The sequence below is a fragment of the Haliaeetus albicilla genome, chromosome 21, assembly GCF_947461875.1.
Source record: "Haliaeetus albicilla chromosome 21, bHalAlb1.1, whole genome shotgun sequence".
Taxonomy (NCBI): domain Eukaryota; kingdom Metazoa; phylum Chordata; class Aves; order Accipitriformes; family Accipitridae; genus Haliaeetus; species Haliaeetus albicilla.
This window is the reverse complement of record NC_091503.1, coordinates 13,005,431-13,024,264: the sequence shown is the minus strand read 5'-3', so window position 1 is coordinate 13,024,264 and position 18,834 is coordinate 13,005,431. Positions and strand designations below refer to the sequence as shown.

The window sequence follows — 18,834 nt, the reverse complement described above, 5'->3', positions numbered from 1 at the left end:
CTGTAGGTGCTAGCAGCTGGGGTCATTACACTTGCAGGGGAAGCTGATAGTTCATGCAATCATCTCTTCTACTGAGTAATTTGTTTTTCAGTATTTTCACCTACTCTGAACAGGCCAAGGACTTCAGGCAGCTGATCACACCTGCTGCACCAGTGGTTTTCTCTGGAGCTAGCCTTCAGGTAGACAGTTATTTTTGTACTCTGAGATACTTAATTGCATGCAGAAATTTCCATTTGGAACACGAGTTTAAGAAAAAGGCTTCTATTTGTTGCATGAAGACAAAATTAATATTTTGCAATTATGGAAAGTTTGCAATTATAGAAATTATTGTGCCCCACTTAGAACTGAAGTTGTACAGGTAAATATTACAGTACCCAAGATATACATGATACAAGCAAATAACCCCCAGAAATAAATACAGAACACTTAACAGTATGTAATTACAGTGGCTCCCAGGCATATGGCTGTTGTACAGTACAAAAGGCTTGTGTATAAAGAGGTACTGGAAGTCAGTTTACTAAATGTTGAATCCTTGTACATAGAGACACATCAGATATTTACTGCAGACTATACACAGTCATCCTCTGGGAAGCTGAAGCATTTTTTGAGGATTACATAGGTTCTGGCCAGAATCTAATGTCATACTGAAAACTTCTGAACTTGTGGAAAGACACCCATTAGCTTCAAGCACCTAAAACCTCAAAGCCCTGATACCTTTTCGTGTTTTCAATAACTAGAATGGCACCAGACTATAAATTTTAAAAATCCTCTTTAAACATGTCACCTAAAGTTGTTATTCTTCTCCTCCGCATTCAAAAGCTGCATTGCAGGTTTTCTGGCTAATGACTGGAAGGGGTTACTTTTGTTTAAATAGCTTAATCCTTTCTCTATTAATAGATGTCTCTAACAAATGTTATCATCTGACCTATTTCACAACAGAACTGGGTAAACTCAGCTGTTTAGTATCATGCCTTTTGGTGCCTAGAAGTATTTTATTAAGGTATTGAAAAGCAAGACTTTAGGGGAGGAACAGCTTTGCAAGAACATCCTAGTATACATGCATAAGGAATGACTGGATTATTGTAAGTTATTACAACAGGGGCCTGTCAACACAGAGAAACCCCATGCAAGGATGCATACAGGGTGATCCTGTGCTTTAAAAGACACACATTTCTTCCAAGCGTATTTCTACTTCTAGTCCAATTTAAAAAGATTTTTTTCTGCCTACAGTTAAGAATTTCTTAGTTATTAAAGCTTATGGCAATCTCAAGAAAGAAAAATAAATCACTTCTCAGTTTCTCTGGGATTGTTTTAGTGGGAAAGGCAGAATCTCAGTGAAAAAGTGACTAGATACTCAAGACAGGAGCATTAACTTTCTTGGATCAAAATCCAACTCATTCAGGAGCAAAGCTTTCACTGACTACAGCAGGAACTGGTCTGCAAATGCTAAGTTCTCTTTTATGGAGAAGCATATCTGCCGAAGAAAAGTATGCTTTGCGTTGGGTTGTGGCGAATAAAGAAAAGGAAAGGATGGTCAGCATTGAAATCCTCTTCCATAGCACTGCAGAGCATAGCAATGCCAGCAGTGGCAGCTGCAGCTTCCGTGCCTTCCTCATTCACTTCTACAAAAGTCTTGTGGACAATTTTTGAGAGAAAGAGGTCATGTGCCCCTGACATTCCCGACAAGTCAGCCTTGCCACTGTCAAATATATCCAACAAGCCCATAGCGGCTAAATCTGATTTAAGGTCATAGCTTTCTTCTAGCTTAAACTTTGGCAAATGCACACGAACATCAGTGGAATATAGATGCTCTGGACATGTCCATTCCTGGAGCTTCTCTAAGGTAAGCTGCTTTTCCAGCTAGAATTAAAAAGACAGAGATCATTACATATCACCAGTGTAGAAATATTTCATTTTCAGTAACATTTACAAGGCTTTATACAGCACTATACGACTATAAAGCAACTATAAAAAAATGACCATACCCATATCTTTGATAGGTCCATATTGATCAAACAAATGCTATTAAAATTAAGTGGAGTCAGTGCAGTTTATACTTTACAAAGTAATGCAGACACTTGCTTCTTGCTGCAATGTACATAAGGGAAAAACATGCTCTGATAGCAACTAAACCCAGTTACTCTTACTGTTTAATGTAACTAAATGGAATTACATAATTAAAAACAAGTAACAAAAATAATCATCGGAGAGCTCAAAGAAGCTGATGTGTTCCTGGTCATTTAATGGGAAATGCTGTCACTACTTTAAGGCTATGAAAATACTGACTTTGAAAGGTAATGCAAGAAAAGTTCTGTCATTAAAAAAAAAAAAAGCAAGGCAAGTTAATTCCCGTAACTTTGTTTTTGCAGTCTCCCTCATGGTTCGGTTTGTCAAGCCAAAGGACACGTGAACACAACCTACAAAGCCAGAACACAACTTCTCTTCCTGATACAGCACATGCACGTATCCTTTATTGCAGTGCTAGTAGAGTCTAGTCTAAAAATACGCTTGATAGATATAGGGCTCTAAAAACACAGGTTCATTAAGGCTTTAATTTTGAATGGCTGAACTTATCCATTAAATAACTGCATTAGCTTGGATGGGTCACCTTCTGCAGTCCAGTGGAGTCATCTTCAATGTCATCAGGTAACAGGATGATCATACTAAGTTCTCTTCCATCATAAGGCAGCTCTAAAATACGGATCCTCACTTCAGGGATGTAACCAAAACGAAATCTATTTTCCTGATACATCATTTTCACTGTCTTTCTTTCATTCTGGATGGATAAAAGGTACCAAAAGTAATGGTTAAGAAAATACTCATTTAAAGAACTGATAGGAAACAACTAAGTTAAAAATTGCATTCTTGCAAAAACTCTTCCTCCATTATATCAGGTGATTATAAAACTTCCTTCATCAAACTCTTGACTGACTGTTTAATAACAGTTTCTTCTAAAGACATAATGAGTTTGTATTATATTTGGTTCTCCTTTGGCTTCTATAGCACAGACCTCACAGAAACTGAAACAATTTCTTTGAGTTCCTCTTCCTTTATATTGCTCTAGCCCCCAAAATGACAACGTTACAAGTCAACAAAGATCGACTCTATTCAGCATAAAGTAGATGACTGTATACAGTGTCTTGAGAAAATGGGGCTTAACCAAAACGTGCAATCATTTAATGCTGTTTACCTAGCATCACAAACAGGCACAGTTCATAGCAGCTGAAACTGCTAGCGGACAGAAACTCTGCTAGGCACAGGCAGGGTCCCAATCTATACATGACAATTGTCTCTGATGCTATTTCAGTGAGACAACAAAATAGCTTCCTGAATACAGGAGAATACTAAAATCCATAAAAAACTCTTTTGGGTGAACTGAAAACATTCATTAAAGACTTTCTATTTCTATTTTTTTATTATTTTATCTGTAAACAAAGCTTCACTTTAGCACCAATATTATTTGACCTTTTTGTTAGGTATACTACCAAGACGTATTTGTATTACCTTATTTAACCGAAATGGCATGTCAGTGGTGTCGGCTTCTTTAAATTTCTCTGCCCAGTTGCCTTTGAAATAAATAGCGTTCACCAGTACAAGCTTGGTCATGTTATCAACTGAGCCTTCAGACAGCAGATTAGGGATTTTACCTTCAGAGGGGGTAGGAAAAAAAAGTCACAACAAAATCTTGTACTAAGTTGCTGGCATATAAAACATACATGAAGAAACTGATGCCACAGAAATACTACAAATATAGAACTCCAGTCCATTCCTGTAATAAAGTGTCTTTCAGTACCTGTCACCTTACTTCATACTTTTTAATAGTACATGCTACTATAACTTTTGATATACAGTAATTTGATGAAAATGTAATATTTTTAGCTTAAACTGTCACATATGACTCTCACACAAGAATTAGAAAATACCCACATTTAGGATTACTGGATTTAGAAATACATATACAATATGGACTGGGACTGTCTAAAACAAATTCTCCAGCTCATGAGTATAAATCTATCTTTTGGCATCTCTCCTGCACTCATCGGCCTAAACACAAAAAAATGGAAAAGTCTCAGGACTTATGGAACTGTTTAAATGTCTTGCTTAGGTTGCCAACGCATCAAGTGAATATCCCAGGGCAAAATTAAACTGCTCTAAAGGCAGCAGAGAATAAAGCCTATTCCTGCTCCCAAAGTATGAAACACTGCCAGTTACTTTATTAACCAAAGTAGTTTACCTTCAGTTTTCTTCTCTACCCACTGGTTAATTTCCTTCCTGGCTTCATCACAAGCCTGAAGAAAATCAACTGTAGCCAAATCAGCTCCATATAATTTCCGAGTATTAGTCAGGAAATCCTAGATTTTGGAACGATAAGAATAGCTTTCATTGCATGCGGGTAAGAAAACATCTCTTTATGATGTAGATAAGGTGCATGTCAAACAATTTATCACCTGGTCTGAGGTGGGGCTCTAACAGGTTGGGTTTTTTTCCCCTCTCAGAGTAAACCTCATAATACATCTGCCATGTATACAGCTGAGGGGGTGCTTACTGCAGGTGTTGCAATATTTACCTGTCATTCTCCTGAAACAGGCTCAAGCACAGCTAGGATAAAACAAAACTCTCCAAAAGAGCTGAAGAGGGATAAAAATAGCAACCCAGGTGCATACAAGGGTATAATTCACTGGTGAAGAGGCATGTTGTTGAGACATGTTGGGCATCCCCTCCCAAATAAATACAGTGTTTTCAAAAATATTTAAGTAAGTAACGTGGTACTAGACCAATGAAAATCCTAAAAAGCTGATTGCAACAGACACAGAGCCGGTTGCATCCTAAAAAGCTCATTGCAACAGAGTGGGGTGTTATGATAGTTACTGAAAACTAAGAACCTAGACAAGTGGTTTTCCTCTTGAGCCCAAAAGCAGCAGAACCAAACAAGCAATGAAAGGGTTTGCTGTGTAGTATCCTTTAGCTGAGATGCACAGATGCCTACAGATATGGAAATGCATATGCATGTACGCAACACTTTTGTCGACTGCCCAGTAACATTTAGAAATATGCCTAGCAATATTTCTACTTCATAAATACTCAAAATAGCTGCATTTTCCCCACCAGGTTCCATCATGATCTGCACCAACATACCGGCAAAAAGCTGTAGGACTTCTCTCCAAAAAGCCGACTGGCAAGCCGTAAGAGATAGGGAGCATTGCATCTGTTTATATCCATAGTCAGAGTCTGAAATCTTGAATGAATATCTTGAACTTTGTCAAAATGAAGTGTCTGAAATAAAAGAAGTGAACTAGCTGCTGCTAATACGGTCTTAAAAGAACATACAGTGCATCTATAGGATGGGTCTGATCCAGCAGGTAGGTAGGTTGAAGAAAGAAAAGAGGCTGGAAGCTGCTTAGAGACTTCTATAAACCTCAGAGAGTGAACGAAACTGTTCCTCGGTGCTATGCTGCCTGTGTCAGCTACTTGTATGAAGCTCCTGGTTTATGCGTCGTCACAGCTGAAGCTGTTGATCACAACAGTGACACCTGCGTGCCTCCCCTCCGTGGACCACTGGGCACAAGGACTCATTCCCAGGTGGGGACTTGAAAAGGGAGACGATGCCATAGGGACACTTTAGCTTTCTTGCTTTCCCCTTTGGCCCAAGGGAACCTGGGGGTTTTGCTTTTCAGAACATACGATCAAAACTAGCACAGGTTGGGTCTTAAGAAAACTTAGAACCATTATCTTTTATGGTTTTATGAACATATAATTGCTCATATATACATAAAACTGCATCATCTTAAAAATCAAATGCATTACTGCAGTTTTTCTTCACCAGTACCTCCTTTCCCAGAGGCAAGCTGGCTGGCCAAGGCTTACAGATATGACAGCAGAAGCTGCCAGACCTCATCGACAGGGAAGGCTAGACTAGAGCAGGGACATTCATAGTCAGATTTAAACCATGTATTTCTCAGAAGACTGAGAAAGACTGTTTCTGAGACTGCTGTGAAACAGCCCCTGGTTCCAAAGGAAAGCCTTCATTTTATCTCACCGGGTTTTTGGTCAGGCCTTGCTGCCCACATTAATGCAAGCTGTGTTGTACACATGAATAGCTGAGCAAAAACATCACGGAGGCAACCTACAATAGGATTATGATCACAGAAACAGATTTCTATATGCTTGCAAACAGCCCTTGACAGTTACCAGTCACTGCCTCCTTAATCAGCTATGTTTCCATAAGCAAAGCATTATGGTATGGGAACGTGCATTATTGAGGATGACTGTGCTGAAAAACTTTTTTTTTTTTTTCCCCCTCTCAAGTTCTTTTTGCATGATTTCTGCTGTCAGGACATTTATTGTAGGCGAGGCTGTCAGTTTGATTACATGAAATACACATTCAAAGTCTGTTTGTACAAGTAATGAGAAAATAATTTTATTGTCTTATGCAGTAAGCACAGCACCACTCAACAGTATAAAACAGTTCCTCCTAAAGTCCAGAATACAAAGGTGAACTTATTCATAGCAAAATACATGATGATGACTGCAATGAGAAGTCTCATACGCCCTTTTGCACCAATGGGCGTTAGCCTAACAAAGGGGAAAAATAATAGTGACCAAGTCCCTGCCGTGCAGGAGGCCTCAGGGGAAACTGGCACACCCCCATGTATGCCATTTTTGCAATTTATAATGAGGTTTTTTTAAACTACCCTACCTAAACTAAGTCTACGGTTAAGAATAAGCATGTGGGCTCAGCTCCTCCAGATACCTGAGTGCCTAGCTGTTACTAAGATACTGATAACTTAGGTAGCACCATCATGTATTATAGTTGTTACCCTCTAAATATAGAACTATATATTACTACTGTGTTTCTTACAAAATACACAGTATTATTAGCAATAAGCATACCATTGGTGACCTTGTATTATAAAGCAACAGTTCTTTGTCCAAATGTCTCAAGAAAACTAATAAGGCCTTGCTGCTGGAAACTCCAATCAATTTAAATGGAGACTGATTAATTAATGAAACTAGTTTCCTACTTCAAGAATTAACAAGTGAAATAAAATGAGAACCAAGGGCCATAGCAAATATGGAAAGAGGGCTCTGGAGCAGAGCAGGCAGAAGGTAACTGCAGAAATGAGCCTGAGGAAGACTCTGAGCATGACAGAAATCTTCTCTTGAGCCCACAAAAATAATACCCTCCTTTCATTTTCCATCCTCTAAACCACAACAATTTTTAATGTAAATAAAATATAAAGCAAAAGAGAAATTATATATATATATATATTTTTTACTAACCTTCAGCACCTGTGCTTTTGTATTACCTTTGGCCCCTAAAAGGACCATGGCCAGAGCAGCAGAGACACTAACAGGAGAGAAGAAAACATTCCCCGTTGGGTTGGTCTCATTAAACCTGCTGAACAGATCAAGTGCAAATCTGCTGTTGGCATTACGCAGGTTCTCCATCGTTATAGCTGAAAAATAAAACAGTCAGTAAGGACTCGGGGAAACACTCTTCAAAAAATTAACCTAATCTTGTGCGACTCACAAAGACTCAATTAATCGGGTTGCAGCTGGGTACAGAAACAGCAAGAATTTGTCAGTGCATCTTCTTCAAAACAAATCAGTCACATTGAAAAAGCGTGGGGGTTTTTTCCACATAAATTGTATATCCCAACCTTACCTATCGCACTAACTTTAAAGACACTATTTAAAAAACTCCTTGCCTTCTAACTTGAAATTGGAAGTAGGTGTGCTGGCAGGATTGCAAGTTAAAATCCTTCAGTCTCGCAGGCCCAGCGCACCCCAGAGAGCTGTTTCCCCCCGCTCTTCTACCCAAATCCCGCACAGAGCACGTTCACAGTAACTGCTCAGGGAGACTTAGACACCTTTCAGCAAGCCGCCCATCTTCCTGGCGCAAACCATGCCACGAAAAGGTGTCAATCCTGCCAAAGGCTTCAGCGCACACTTACCTTCAGCGGTGTAAAGCACTGCTATCTTCACCAGCCTGCTTTGCCAGCGACAAGCGAGCTACCTGCACGCTGCGTCCAGGTACCAACGCACCTGAGTCCCAACAAAGCTGAGCAGCCGTAAACGCACAGGCAGAGCCCGTGGTTTTGTTTGCTGAAGGTGACGTACCAGCTAGCGAAGGCAGAAGCGAAGCGCCGAACGGTCGAAGCTTCAGGGCTGACACTGCACAGCCGGAGCAGGGATTTATTTGGGCGAGATGCTCCCCAGGAGGCTCTTTGGGCAGGGTGAAAGGTGCGAGGGCTGGGTCGGGTGAAAAACCCTACCCAAAGGCTAGTGGCAGTACCGCTTGATGCTGAAAAACCTTCCTGCCCCCCCAGCTCAGAGTCTCACTTCTCTTTGCTCGCAGCGGAACTGCGTCCAGCTTGTTTCCCACCGACTTTCACTTTGACGCAGGCATTTGTGCGCCTGCCCCCGGCAACCAGGGCAGCAGCCCAGTAATACTGTACAAATACTGTCCAGACCCAACCACACGGAGGAGTTTCCGCCGGCATTCGGCTGTTTCCCCCCAGCCTTTCTACAGGAACTGCAGAATAACACTGTCTGCTTCCACTGCCAGACAGATAACCCCCCCTGCATCTTCACAATGTTCCTTTACCTAGCTCTATACTAAAAAAAATCCCCCCAAACAAACCAAAAAGAATCCAAACACAACCCCCAGAGCGTACTTCGCGTTCCACCGAAAGCAGCCGTTTGACAGCCCCCACCCCAAGGCTGCCCGAGAAGCGCCCACCGCCCCGCACAGGCCAACAATTTCTGCGTTTTAAGTCCCGTTATCGCCCCGTTCCCGTAGAAAGCACCCGCGGGTTGGGGAGGAGGCAGCCCTGACCCCCCCCCCCGGCCCCCCAGCGCAGCCGAGGACCACCGGAGCGGAGCGGGGCGGCCGCCGGGGCGGAGCGAGGGGCGGGAGCTGGGGCCGCACCGGGGCGGCTCCGCATTGCCCGGCGAAGGGGAGGCGGCTGCCCCGGGAGAGCCATTAAAAACCGAACCCCCCAAAGCCCAGGGTTGGGTGGTTTGGGGTTTTTTTTGCCCCGTGGGACAAGCGCACCGGGGCCGCCCAGGGTAGCACTTCTCTGCCTTCCCATCGCGCTGCTCTGCCTATGCTCAACTTTTAGGTCACAGCTACCTTTGCTTTGTTAAGGCATGGAGGGTTCTCCTTGATTCAACCCGCTGTTTTTTCCCCATCCACCAGGAACACACCCCTCCCCTAGTGCATCTCCGGGCTTGGGGTGCTGAGCACCAGCCCTTTAACTGGAGTGCAGTGGTTGTTCCCCCCCCCCCCCTTCAAATAATGCTTTTTCTTGTCTTCACCCCAGGCAGCTGAGTTACTTTGCACTAAATTAAGCACAGGGCAATCTAGCAGCATGTGGATGATGACCACCAAGCCTTGATTTGGAGCTGTGCATAAGCAGAGACAGCACCACAGTCCTGCCCAGAAACCTTGGCTTGGGACCCCTTCGCTGCAAGTCCTTGCAAGGCCACCCCCAATGCAATGGCAACCCAAATAAGCACCTCAGGTTGGCAGTATTCCAAAAATCCCATGTTTAACAATGAACACCAACCAAGCTACGTAGAAGCTTGTACTTTATCAATAAATAATTGTTTTCTTCATGCTAGAGATGAAATGCATAATTTATGGTTGGAAAAAAAGACAGGGTACCACAGCATTTTAGTTCTTTTATTTCAGGAACAGAAACAGCAAACCAAACAACTGCATTAGGAAAGGTATGTCTTTGGTATTATTCAGTTAAAATAAAATGTTTAAGAGACTATGAATAAGAAAAATACATAACAATAGCAAAAAAATAAAGCTTTGTCATTCAATATTGCATAGGCACCATATACTTTTTCATTACGTTCTTTGTTAAAGGACTAGAACTAGGTGATAGGTAATAAACCCAGGTGTCCTGTGGTGACAAAACAATGATCCTCAGCCCCTGAATACCCTATAAGGGCATCTGGTACAAAGACATACTTTTATTTCCATTCTTGCCCAAGTGCTTGTCCAGTTATTACAAAAAACAAAAGAATCTGTCTAGTCAGGATGCTTAGCAACACTTGGAACAGACTGCCAAAGACTCCTTTCATCTCTGGGGAATGTATCAAAACATTAAATGGATGAGTCTGGAGGGAAGCGAGGGGGGGAAGACTGGGGATGGGAGGAAAAAGGTGGAGGGGAGCTAAAGATGTGCTCCAGCCTTGTCAGAAACAAAATTAATTTATTCCCTTCCTTGGATGTCACTGCCTGACTCACCACTGCCTGCTAGGCACAAAAAGAGAAGTTGCAATGGGAACTGCAAGAACAGACGAAGCATTCACTGAGCAAGAGGGACGTTTCTTGTGTCAGGAAGAAGTTGGAGACATCTGCACTCAGGTGCACAGGGCAAGAGCCGTTTTAAATAGCAGTTGCTGTGTATGTCTAAGTAGCTCTGTTATTCTATCCAAGCCTGAGATGAAGACCACAGAAGTGGATTCAGGCACAGCTGAAAGACACTGATGCAAAAAGAGTAGCCCTATTCTAAAGAAAGTTAGCACGTAATGGCAGCTCTTCCGGCAAGGCATCTCCTTTTTAGGGGGAGCAAAATCTGCCACAGAACAAAATGCTGGAAGTTTTGTTGTGCCGGATGAAGAAGAGGAAGGGATGATCAGCAGTGAATTCTGGAACGATCATTGCACAGCGCATCATCATCACTCCTGCTGTGGCAGCTGCCGCTTCAGTGCCTTCTTCATTGACTTCCACAAAGGACTTGTGAACCACTTCAGAGAGCACCAGCTCATTGCCAGCTGAGATTCCCGAGAAGTCTGCCTTCCCTAAATCAAACGCATCGGGCATTCCCATGCTGCTCAGAAGGGGTTTCAGATCATAATCTTCTTCCAGTTTAAATCTGGGTAAAGACACCCTCACCTCCGTACAGTCCATCATTTCAGGATTGATCCAATCTATCAGCTTCTCATACGTAAGTTCTCTTTCCAGCTGAAGAAAAACCCCAAATTTACATCATTAAAATTAGAAAAGAATCAGTTTTACACAGCCAAAAGTAGTGATTCCTGTGTTTGTTTACATCGTGCATAACACGCATCTTTTTTTCCAGGGTTTAGAGTTTCTCAAGCCAAAAGTGCAAGTTACACTTCTCACTAGGGACTACAGCCCCAGCTAAGATCAGTCCCATATGCTTTTTGGTAGATAGAATAAGGATCAGTCCCTTCCACATACAGTTTACTTTTATAAAACATGTTAGATTGGGTGGGGTTTTTTTTACATATGGGAAGCAAAGGCACAAAAGAACTGATGACAAGGTCCCAAAGAAACTGAAACCACTTCTTCTGTCTCTTAACCAAAGCATCCTCCTTCAGGTTTACAGACTGATGAAAAAGTCTGCTCACAAGGCACTTTGCAGTCAGTGTTAAAAAACCTTGTTAATAAATTCCTTGTCCAGAGAATGAAATAGCTAAAACTTGTATCATGCCTCCAGAAGAGATCGTACACTTTCCTGTGCGCCCCTTTCCAGGTGGTGGGCCAGAGAATCTGCCAGCTGTTCAGAACAGAAGATGGATGAGACAAGCTACACGACTTCCTAAAGAGCTCCCCCAGATCCCTTCTCACCATGTATGATGCTCACCATACTGTGCCTTCACCATAATCACAGCTAACCTCTGCTCCCGAGGAGGGGGTCAGGCCTCCTTCTGGAGCCTCAGGCTAAGGGGGCAGCACACAGCTTGACCAGTGGTGATACAAGGCATGTCAATCACTTTGGGGGCAGGGAGGTGAGGGACATTTCAGCTAGTGCTGAGTACCAATGACATAACAGCTTTGGAACTGAACTGTAGGTCTATATGCAATATCAAAACTTTCTTCCCTGGAAGGATACAGACCATCTTTGCATTTAGCTCAACAACTTACGCTTTCCAAGCCAGTGGATCCATCCTGGATTGCATCGGGGAGCAGGATGATCATGCTGAGTTCGTTACCAACGTAAGGGAGCTCAAGGATTTTGGTCTGGAAGTCCCCAATATAGGTCATGTTAAATCTATCCTTCTTGAACATCATCTGCACAGGTTTGGTCTCTTTCTAAAAATAAAGATATGTCAATAGTTAGTACTGAGCTAGTATGCTAGTCTGAAAATGCAAAGCAGGCATCCAGTTAGGGCTTTTTAGAGTTTTACTAGAGAACTAAACACACCACAGAGTACACCCCCACCACTGTCTTTCATAAAGCAAGAGGTAAGAAGTAAGTATCCCTGAGATTTAATTTTAATTACTAGTGTGGAAATGTCTGTTAAGTTTCCTTTAAGGCAGAGAGGCAAGGATACACATTTGCTCACTTATAAACTAATAACAAGCACTAAACAGAGCTGCTGAGAAACAGGGCTTGTGTTCCTCGCTTTAAATGAATACATAGTAATTTCAATGTAGGTACTTGCATTTTTAGTCCATGTGGCTCCAAATGCTGTAACAAAGAGGAATTAAAATATTTTAAAATTATACTACAAATGCCAAGAAAGCGAGAGCGCTATTTTGAATTCTTAAAAGTCACATGGACAGTGAGGAGGGGAGAGATGTGTCTTCTCAATTTAATTCTCTATCTCCTTCCATTTTCACATGGAGCATCAGTTACTATTGTTTACATCATTATTTTCCCCCTTTTCATTTAAGAAAGTTTCATTGCTTTCTCCCTTACATTCATGAGATAACAATGCAAGTAGGTTTTTGTTTTTAAAGTAAAGCCCATCAAAACAATGTCCACAGCAAACACAGCAGAAACTATTTTGCAGCAGCAATGACACGTGAAAAGGACGGATAAGCAAAGAAAAGGCCACGCAGCATGTGAAAATCATCCAGCGAGTCATAGGAAGTGCAAGAGTCACAGAAATAGTGTCACAGGATGCTGGAAAGACTCCTGGGATGTTAAAGCAACTCTTTGCTACTGGACAGATTGTAACATAACTAGCTTAAAACTTCAGGTTACACCTGGGATTTCCAATTCCTCATTTGAGCCTACTCACACACTTCTGCAGCTCATCAGTGGCTAGTCATTAGTAGGATGACAATACAAACTTAATCCCTTTAGTTTTACAAGCGAAGAGATTTGCAGTTGTTTGCCTATCTGAGTTCCTTGGGCGAGCCAAGGCAGCATTCCCCCACCTTACATCTTACAACTTTCTCCAATAGTTATCTGGATCCCCAAGACTCTAATATTAAAAAGATATATAATATACTCTATATTTACAAAGAAAAAGGTAATCTCAGAGCTAGGCGGGCCTTATTTCAGGAACATTAAGATTTAGGCCATGAGCTCACCATAGCACAGTACCCAACACAGAAATATCACTGAATTTGCCTCCTCAGGAGGGAAAGAATCCTATGCAAATCTGTAAGCTTGGGTTTTCTGAGACATCTCTGTAGCAGACCAATGCCAAGCCTTCCTCATGTGGCAGCACTACACAATATTTCATCACAAACCAAAAGGCAGATTATTCATCTGCACTGCATGCTGTTGGTGTTGCATCTTAAAATCTGGTCCTAGGTTTGCGCTGGTCCAAGGAAAAGAAAACTGAATAGTGTATCTGGATAGCCTGTTAGCTTTTTCAACACATTTCAACAGAGAGAGGGCAAGGTGTCAGGAACCAAGTCAGTCCAGTGGTTTCTGAAGTGCTACAGTAGGTAGTAAGGGGTGAGCAGTAACATTCCCTATTTGAAGAGGGGTATTAGAAGTTTCTTAGATACATAACATCACTGGGGAAGTCAGGCATGAGGGCTTCAATTTTGCCTAGTGTTTGTTTTAAGCAAGTGAGTTAAGGAAGTCATGTTACCAGTTCTTGTTAATGACATGCAGAGGCACACCCAGAGTTTGAGGTGATTCTGAGGGGCAGCCATGGCCTGCTAATTATAGTAGCCAAGTCTTCAAGAGCACTGATCTACTTCTAAAAGCAAGAAAGTATAGCATGGAGATCTTCAAAGCAGGGTTGTTTGGGTTTTTTTTTTTTTAATTTATTTTGGATCAGTTCAGTAGTAGAAATGCACTAAAAAAAAGCACTGACTGAAGAAGACCTACATTCAGAAGTTTCTGTACATGTATAAGTGCTCTACAACCCAAAGGAAAATTTCTTTTCTTATCCACACCAGTTTTATGCTGAAATAATCAAGTTCACTGACTTCTGTGAAATTGTTCACAACACTCAAATAGCCTGACAGCTTCTCTCAGTTTTCTTCAGTTCTAAGTTCTGTAACTATGTAGAGGGCTACCTCTCTCAAACAAGAAGGATAAAAGGAAAAAAGAGACAGAATGAAAGAAATACTTAATTGTTATATTAAAGTTTCTAGTAATCATATGAAACTTAACAGAAACTAAACAAAGAGAGTGTTCATATTAAAGGGAGGGGGTACAAGGAATTTCATACAGCCTACCCAGGGTGACCTTGTGCTTGATTGATTTTTTTTTTCTTCAGAGTTAAATGTATTAATTTCAGAGTACTTCAGAGTAACAGTGTATTGTCAGCATTTTAGCACATCATACCTCATTAATCTGAAATGGCATTTCTGCTGTTCTCTCTTTGTTGAACTGCTTTTCCCAGCTGCCTTTGAAATAGATGGCATTCACCAACACAAGTCTGGTCAGTGAATTGAGAATCCCCTCTGCCAACAGGTTCTGAATTTTACCTTTATGATACATAGAAAAAAACCCACATTTTTTAATAATTAGATACATGTCAAACTTATCTAATATAGTATCTACTCTGTAATTAATATACAATAGACAAGAGAATTATGTACCAAACAGAGCAAGAGCTCAATGTTTGGGGTTTTTTAATTCACAATATTATATCTTGAAACAGCTGTATACCCAAGCCATGGCTGCCATTAAATACACCATGGCATTTTGCAAAATACTCACCTTCAGTTCTTTCCTCTACCCAGCCATTTATTTGTTTTCTGGAATCCTCCCAAGCTTGTATGAAGTCAGTCTGTTCTAGTCCAGCATGGTAGAATTTCTGACTCAACTCTATAAATGACTAACATGGACATTCAGAACAGCTTTTCAGCAATGTATTTTACTCTCATTCAGCCACAGATGATTCTTAAATACACGAGGAAAATTTGCCCACTTTTGTCCCCCAGCTTCATACAAAGCCATTAAAGTTTTGTCTGACATGTTCCTATTAGGTGGTATAGAACCTATCTGAACTAGGAATTGTCCGCTGTATGTTAAGTTAAATGGCTTGTTTACTGTGCTACAAAGTTCTACATAACTTAATTGAGAAATGATGTGACTAGGGTTGGGGTTTTTGGGGGGGGGGGGGGGGGGGGCAGGAGGGGTGCTTCAGAGAGAGAACATATGATTTTGAAATTTATGTGGAGAGAAGCTTACAATGTCAAACCTCCCAGACTAATAGAAAACTTTTAGTTCAGAGGGTAAACTGATCTTTCTTAGAGAGGAAAAAAACATACCTTCTGATTTAATATAGTTAGATCTTTATTACACAGACGCAAAGTTTTAGAATACAATCCATGTAATTTTTATCTGCTAGACAAATGAAACACTATCATTCTTCATAAAAAGAATCACTGTAAATCACTCCCAGAGGAAAAAAACAAAACCACAAAGCCTTACATCTTGCTTCTAGGGAAGCACCTAAAGGCACATGTGTAACACAACACCTATTATCTTTATTTAGATCTTCTTATAAGGAAAATATTAGAAGTCACACACTCCTCTCAGAATGATCTCTGGATGACTTACATAACGGAAAAACTATGAAATATTGCCCACACTGAAGAGCAATAACAATTCTTTTCTCTCCTATTTACACACAATCAAGGGAAGAGAGATATGTCGACCATTTGTCTCACAGCCAAAAATATGAATGGATCATGGAGCCATGAAGATTTAGAGTCGATTTTATAGTGGTCTGCACCAATTGTGCATTCAGATCACAGGTTATCTAAAAGGAGCTTCTCCACCAAGTTCAGATACCAGGCTCTGACATAATCTGTTGCATTGGTATGTCTCAGCCTAGAACACCTGGGAAGTAAAACCCAAAGCCTGCCTTTGGCCTCCAAAGGAAACAGGTAGCAAGTACATTATACTGAAAAACACCACAAATTTAATGGTTACTTACTGAGAGAAACTCAAATGTCTTTTCTCCATAAAGTCGGTTAGCAGTTTTCAGTATATATTTGGTGTTTGGATCGTTAATTTCAGTGAGAAGCGATTCATACCCATTGTGAGCATCCTTGGCTTTGTTCAGAGAAAGCACCTGCAGAAAGACAAACATCCTCAGCAGAGTCCATGCCTTCTCTAAACACACTTGCTTCAGTACAACTTTTGTGGTTTTTTTAATGACTTTTGGGTTTAAAAACTGTGACTTGAAGCCAAAAGATTTCTCATCATACCTTCTACCTGGAGCTTATCATGCAAGTGACATACGATGCACCCAGCCAGATGTTGTACAAGTAATAAATTAGGGAGCAGAAGAGTCAGCAATATTTAGTTTCCTTCGCTCAAGCCAAACATCAGAGGATCAAGGAATGGCTGAGGTGGGAAGGGACCTCTGGTACAACCTCCTTGCTCAGGCAGGGCCATCTACATCTGGTAGCCCAGGACTATGCCCAGACAGCTTTTGACTATCTCCAAGCATGGCAATAATATAATACAATATTAGATAAACTTTTTAGATTTAAATGAAAGCAAAATATGTGTTTATACTCCTCTTCCACTTTGAAAAAGAGGCAAACGTAATACAAAAGTGACTGATTATGCAATTAATACTGTCAATTGTGTATGTAAAAAATACACCAAGTAGTATTTGCCACCTGAGCAAGTTTAAAAAAAAACCAAGGTGCAGCTACCATTCCGACATGCATACAATGTTCACATTTTTAATATATTTTTTTTTAATGTGCCTGGCCACACTTTCAAAACACGTGTAATCTGATATTAAGCCCAAAGAAGAAAGTGGAAGAAAATATTTTATGTAGCTAGAGATTCATCAAACCTACAAAAAAAATCCAGGTACCTCTTAATGACATGCTGAAGGAAGCTCTCTCTGTCTCAAAAAAATAAAGCCACAAAAAACCCCCCCACACAACAAAAACCAGAAACCTCTTAATTTCATACCAAAGGAAGCTCCCCCTAATAAAAACATTAAAAACAGATACTGCTTACATACATACCAAACAAAGACCTCTGCTCTCCAAGACCAGAATGACAATAATAGTTTAGCTTAAGTGCAGGTCACAAACTATAATGCAGATTTGTTGCTCATATGGTCCCATCACATTCAATACACTAAATTTATTTAGACATACCTTTGCTATTTGGGCTTCGGTATTACCTTTTGAACCCAGCAAAATCATGGACAAAGCAGAAGAAATACTAAAAGGAGAAAAGAATAGATTCCGCCCGCTTCTGTTCTCACACAACTTTCTTAGGAGGTCGAGTGCAAAAGTGGTATTTGCTGCACAGAGGTTATCCATGGTTCAGAGCTTGGGAGATAAAAACACAAAACAAGAATGGCTCAAATTTATTTGAATACAAGCTCACAAGTTATTTGCCTTGTACGTTTCCCAGTATAAACTATGCAGCAAATGCTGTAATTAGGTTGAAAAATTATCAACTCACTGAAAAACTGATTTGGTGTAACAAGCACCTTAAATTCCATACTAGGCACTTCAGTTATTTTAGGGATTTATTGTTTGCTTTTGTATTTCAATCCCATACCTGTAACAGAGACAGCAATTCCCACTGGTGTCATTAGACTCTTCACTGCGTAAATAATATTACATCTTTTGAGATGATCAGATACAACAATATTTTGTTTAGGACTTATTAAAACAAGTCTCTTTTGACTTCACAAAGACAATTACTTGCCTTTATAGGAAAGCCAGAGCAAAGAGTTAGGCATCAGAATGGCGGAATATAAACTCTTACCTTCTCTAAGTCTATATATCTTCAGTATTACCTTCAGCTTACTTATACGTGTGCACGCTGTGTTTTAAACCTAACAGCCAGTCTGGGAGAAGTCAGCAGAATGATTTGACCTACAAGATTAAAAAAGAAAAGAAAAAAAATGTTATTTGGTCAGCATGACAAATTACTGTAATTTCCTGCTGTAGTACAAAGAAAAATCAAAGTCCATTTCAGTTCCATTTTATTGCCTGCAACACGGAAACACACAATAAGAAAAACCTTCTTATGGTTTTACTGTACATGCACCCTTTGATATGTGTAACTTGATGCCTGTCATACTCTACATACATCGGCTATGTAGGTAGTTAACTAACCTGAGATTAAACAACATACCTATAAAAGAAGCAATAAATACTAGAATGCTAAGTTAACTACAGGTAAGATATCAGCTGGTAGTAGAAGTTTCTGTGTTTTGTTCTTCCCTTAAGGCAGTGCCTAGTGTTGATGTGTTGCTACAAAATACAAAACCAACACCTAATTCATACTACTGATTCATTACCTCAAATAGGTGGAAGGAACAAGTTTCTCCATGCATCATTCTTCCACCTAAGAAAATTTCTTGCTAGTAGCTTTGCTATAAACAGTAGCAACTTTCCTCCCATTTCTCTTCTCCCATAACTGGGGTTAAAAAAAAAGGCAAGCTTAGATGGAAACAATCTTCCAATTCTGTCTGAAATGAGTAATTTAACTACATGTACTTTACAGCGTAAGCAGGGGGCACTTAGCATCTTCAGTTTGTGTTAGTTATGGTGAAGACAAGAATTTTCCTACTGTCCCAATACCTGCAGATTGCTAGCAGTGACGATTTTTGACCTGGAGGTCAAAACGCACAGGAATAATGACAGCAGCAAGCAGT

General features: G+C 40.7%; 2 protein-coding genes across 4 annotated transcripts; both read right to left on the bottom strand.

The window, feature by feature from the left end:
• Nucleotides 1–245: 245 nt before the first annotated feature.
• On the bottom strand, nt 246–8,929 carry LOC104311377 (leukocyte elastase inhibitor). 3 transcript variants are annotated; one of them, XM_069808971.1, is made up of 7 exons: nt 8,876–8,929; nt 7,282–7,457; nt 5,137–5,274; nt 4,235–4,352; nt 3,505–3,647; nt 2,609–2,776; nt 246–1,860 (listed from the first exon to the last, which is right to left on the bottom strand). In XM_069808971.1, the coding sequence occupies exons 2-7, from the start codon at nt 7,447–7,449 to the stop codon at nt 1,459–1,461; spliced, it is 1,137 nt and encodes a 378-aa protein (XP_069665072.1). In that variant the 5' UTR covers nt 7,450–7,457; nt 8,876–8,929; the 3' UTR covers nt 246–1,458. The 3 variants fall into 3 exon arrangements, with proteins under 3 accessions (XP_069665072.1, XP_069665073.1, XP_069665074.1); XM_069808972.1 differs by lacking the exon at nt 8,876–8,929 and adding an exon at nt 7,956–8,832; XM_069808973.1 differs by lacking the exon at nt 8,876–8,929 and adding an exon at nt 8,122–8,832.
• Nucleotides 8,930–9,667: 738 nt separating this feature from the next.
• Nucleotides 9,668–18,050, bottom strand: LOC104312924 (serpin B6-like). Its single transcript, XM_069808974.1, has 7 exons — nt 17,940–18,050; nt 17,318–17,494; nt 16,129–16,266; nt 14,904–15,021; nt 14,526–14,668; nt 11,912–12,079; nt 9,668–10,984 (listed from the first exon to the last, which is right to left on the bottom strand). Exons 2-7 carry the CDS (start codon nt 17,483–17,485, stop codon nt 10,580–10,582), a joined length of 1,140 nt encoding a protein of 379 aa, XP_069665075.1. The 5' UTR covers nt 17,486–17,494; nt 17,940–18,050; the 3' UTR covers nt 9,668–10,579.
• Between the last annotated feature and the right edge of the window lie 784 nt (nt 18,051–18,834).

What these genes read in the sequence shown, in the direction of transcription:
- LOC104312924 (XM_069808974.1), bottom strand. Translation starts at nt 17,485, where the DNA reads ATGGATAACCTCTGTGCAGCAAATACCACTTTTGCACTCGACCTCCTA. An exon ending in GGTAGAGGAAAGAACTGAAG is followed by an intron (nt 14,669 to 14,903) that starts GTGAGTATTTTG and finishes TGTATCATAAAG; the next exon opens with GTAAAATTCAGAACCTGTTG. An exon ending in GATCCACTGGCTTGGAAAGC is followed by an intron (nt 10,985 to 11,911) that starts GTAAGTTGTTGA and finishes GTTTTTCTTCAG; the next exon opens with CTGGAAAGAGAACTTACGTA.
- LOC104311377 (XM_069808971.1), bottom strand. Translation starts at nt 7,449, where the DNA reads ATGGAGAACCTGCGTAATGCCAACAGCAGATTTGCACTTGATCTGTTC. An exon ending in CAAAAGCACAGGTGCTGAAG is followed by an intron (nt 5,275 to 7,281) that starts GTTAGTAAAAAA and finishes CTTTTATTTCAG; the next exon opens with ACACTTCATTTTGACAAAGT. An exon ending in GGTAGAGAAGAAAACTGAAG is followed by an intron (nt 3,648 to 4,234) that starts GTAAACTACTTT and finishes CCCCCTCTGAAG; the next exon opens with GTAAAATCCCTAATCTGCTG.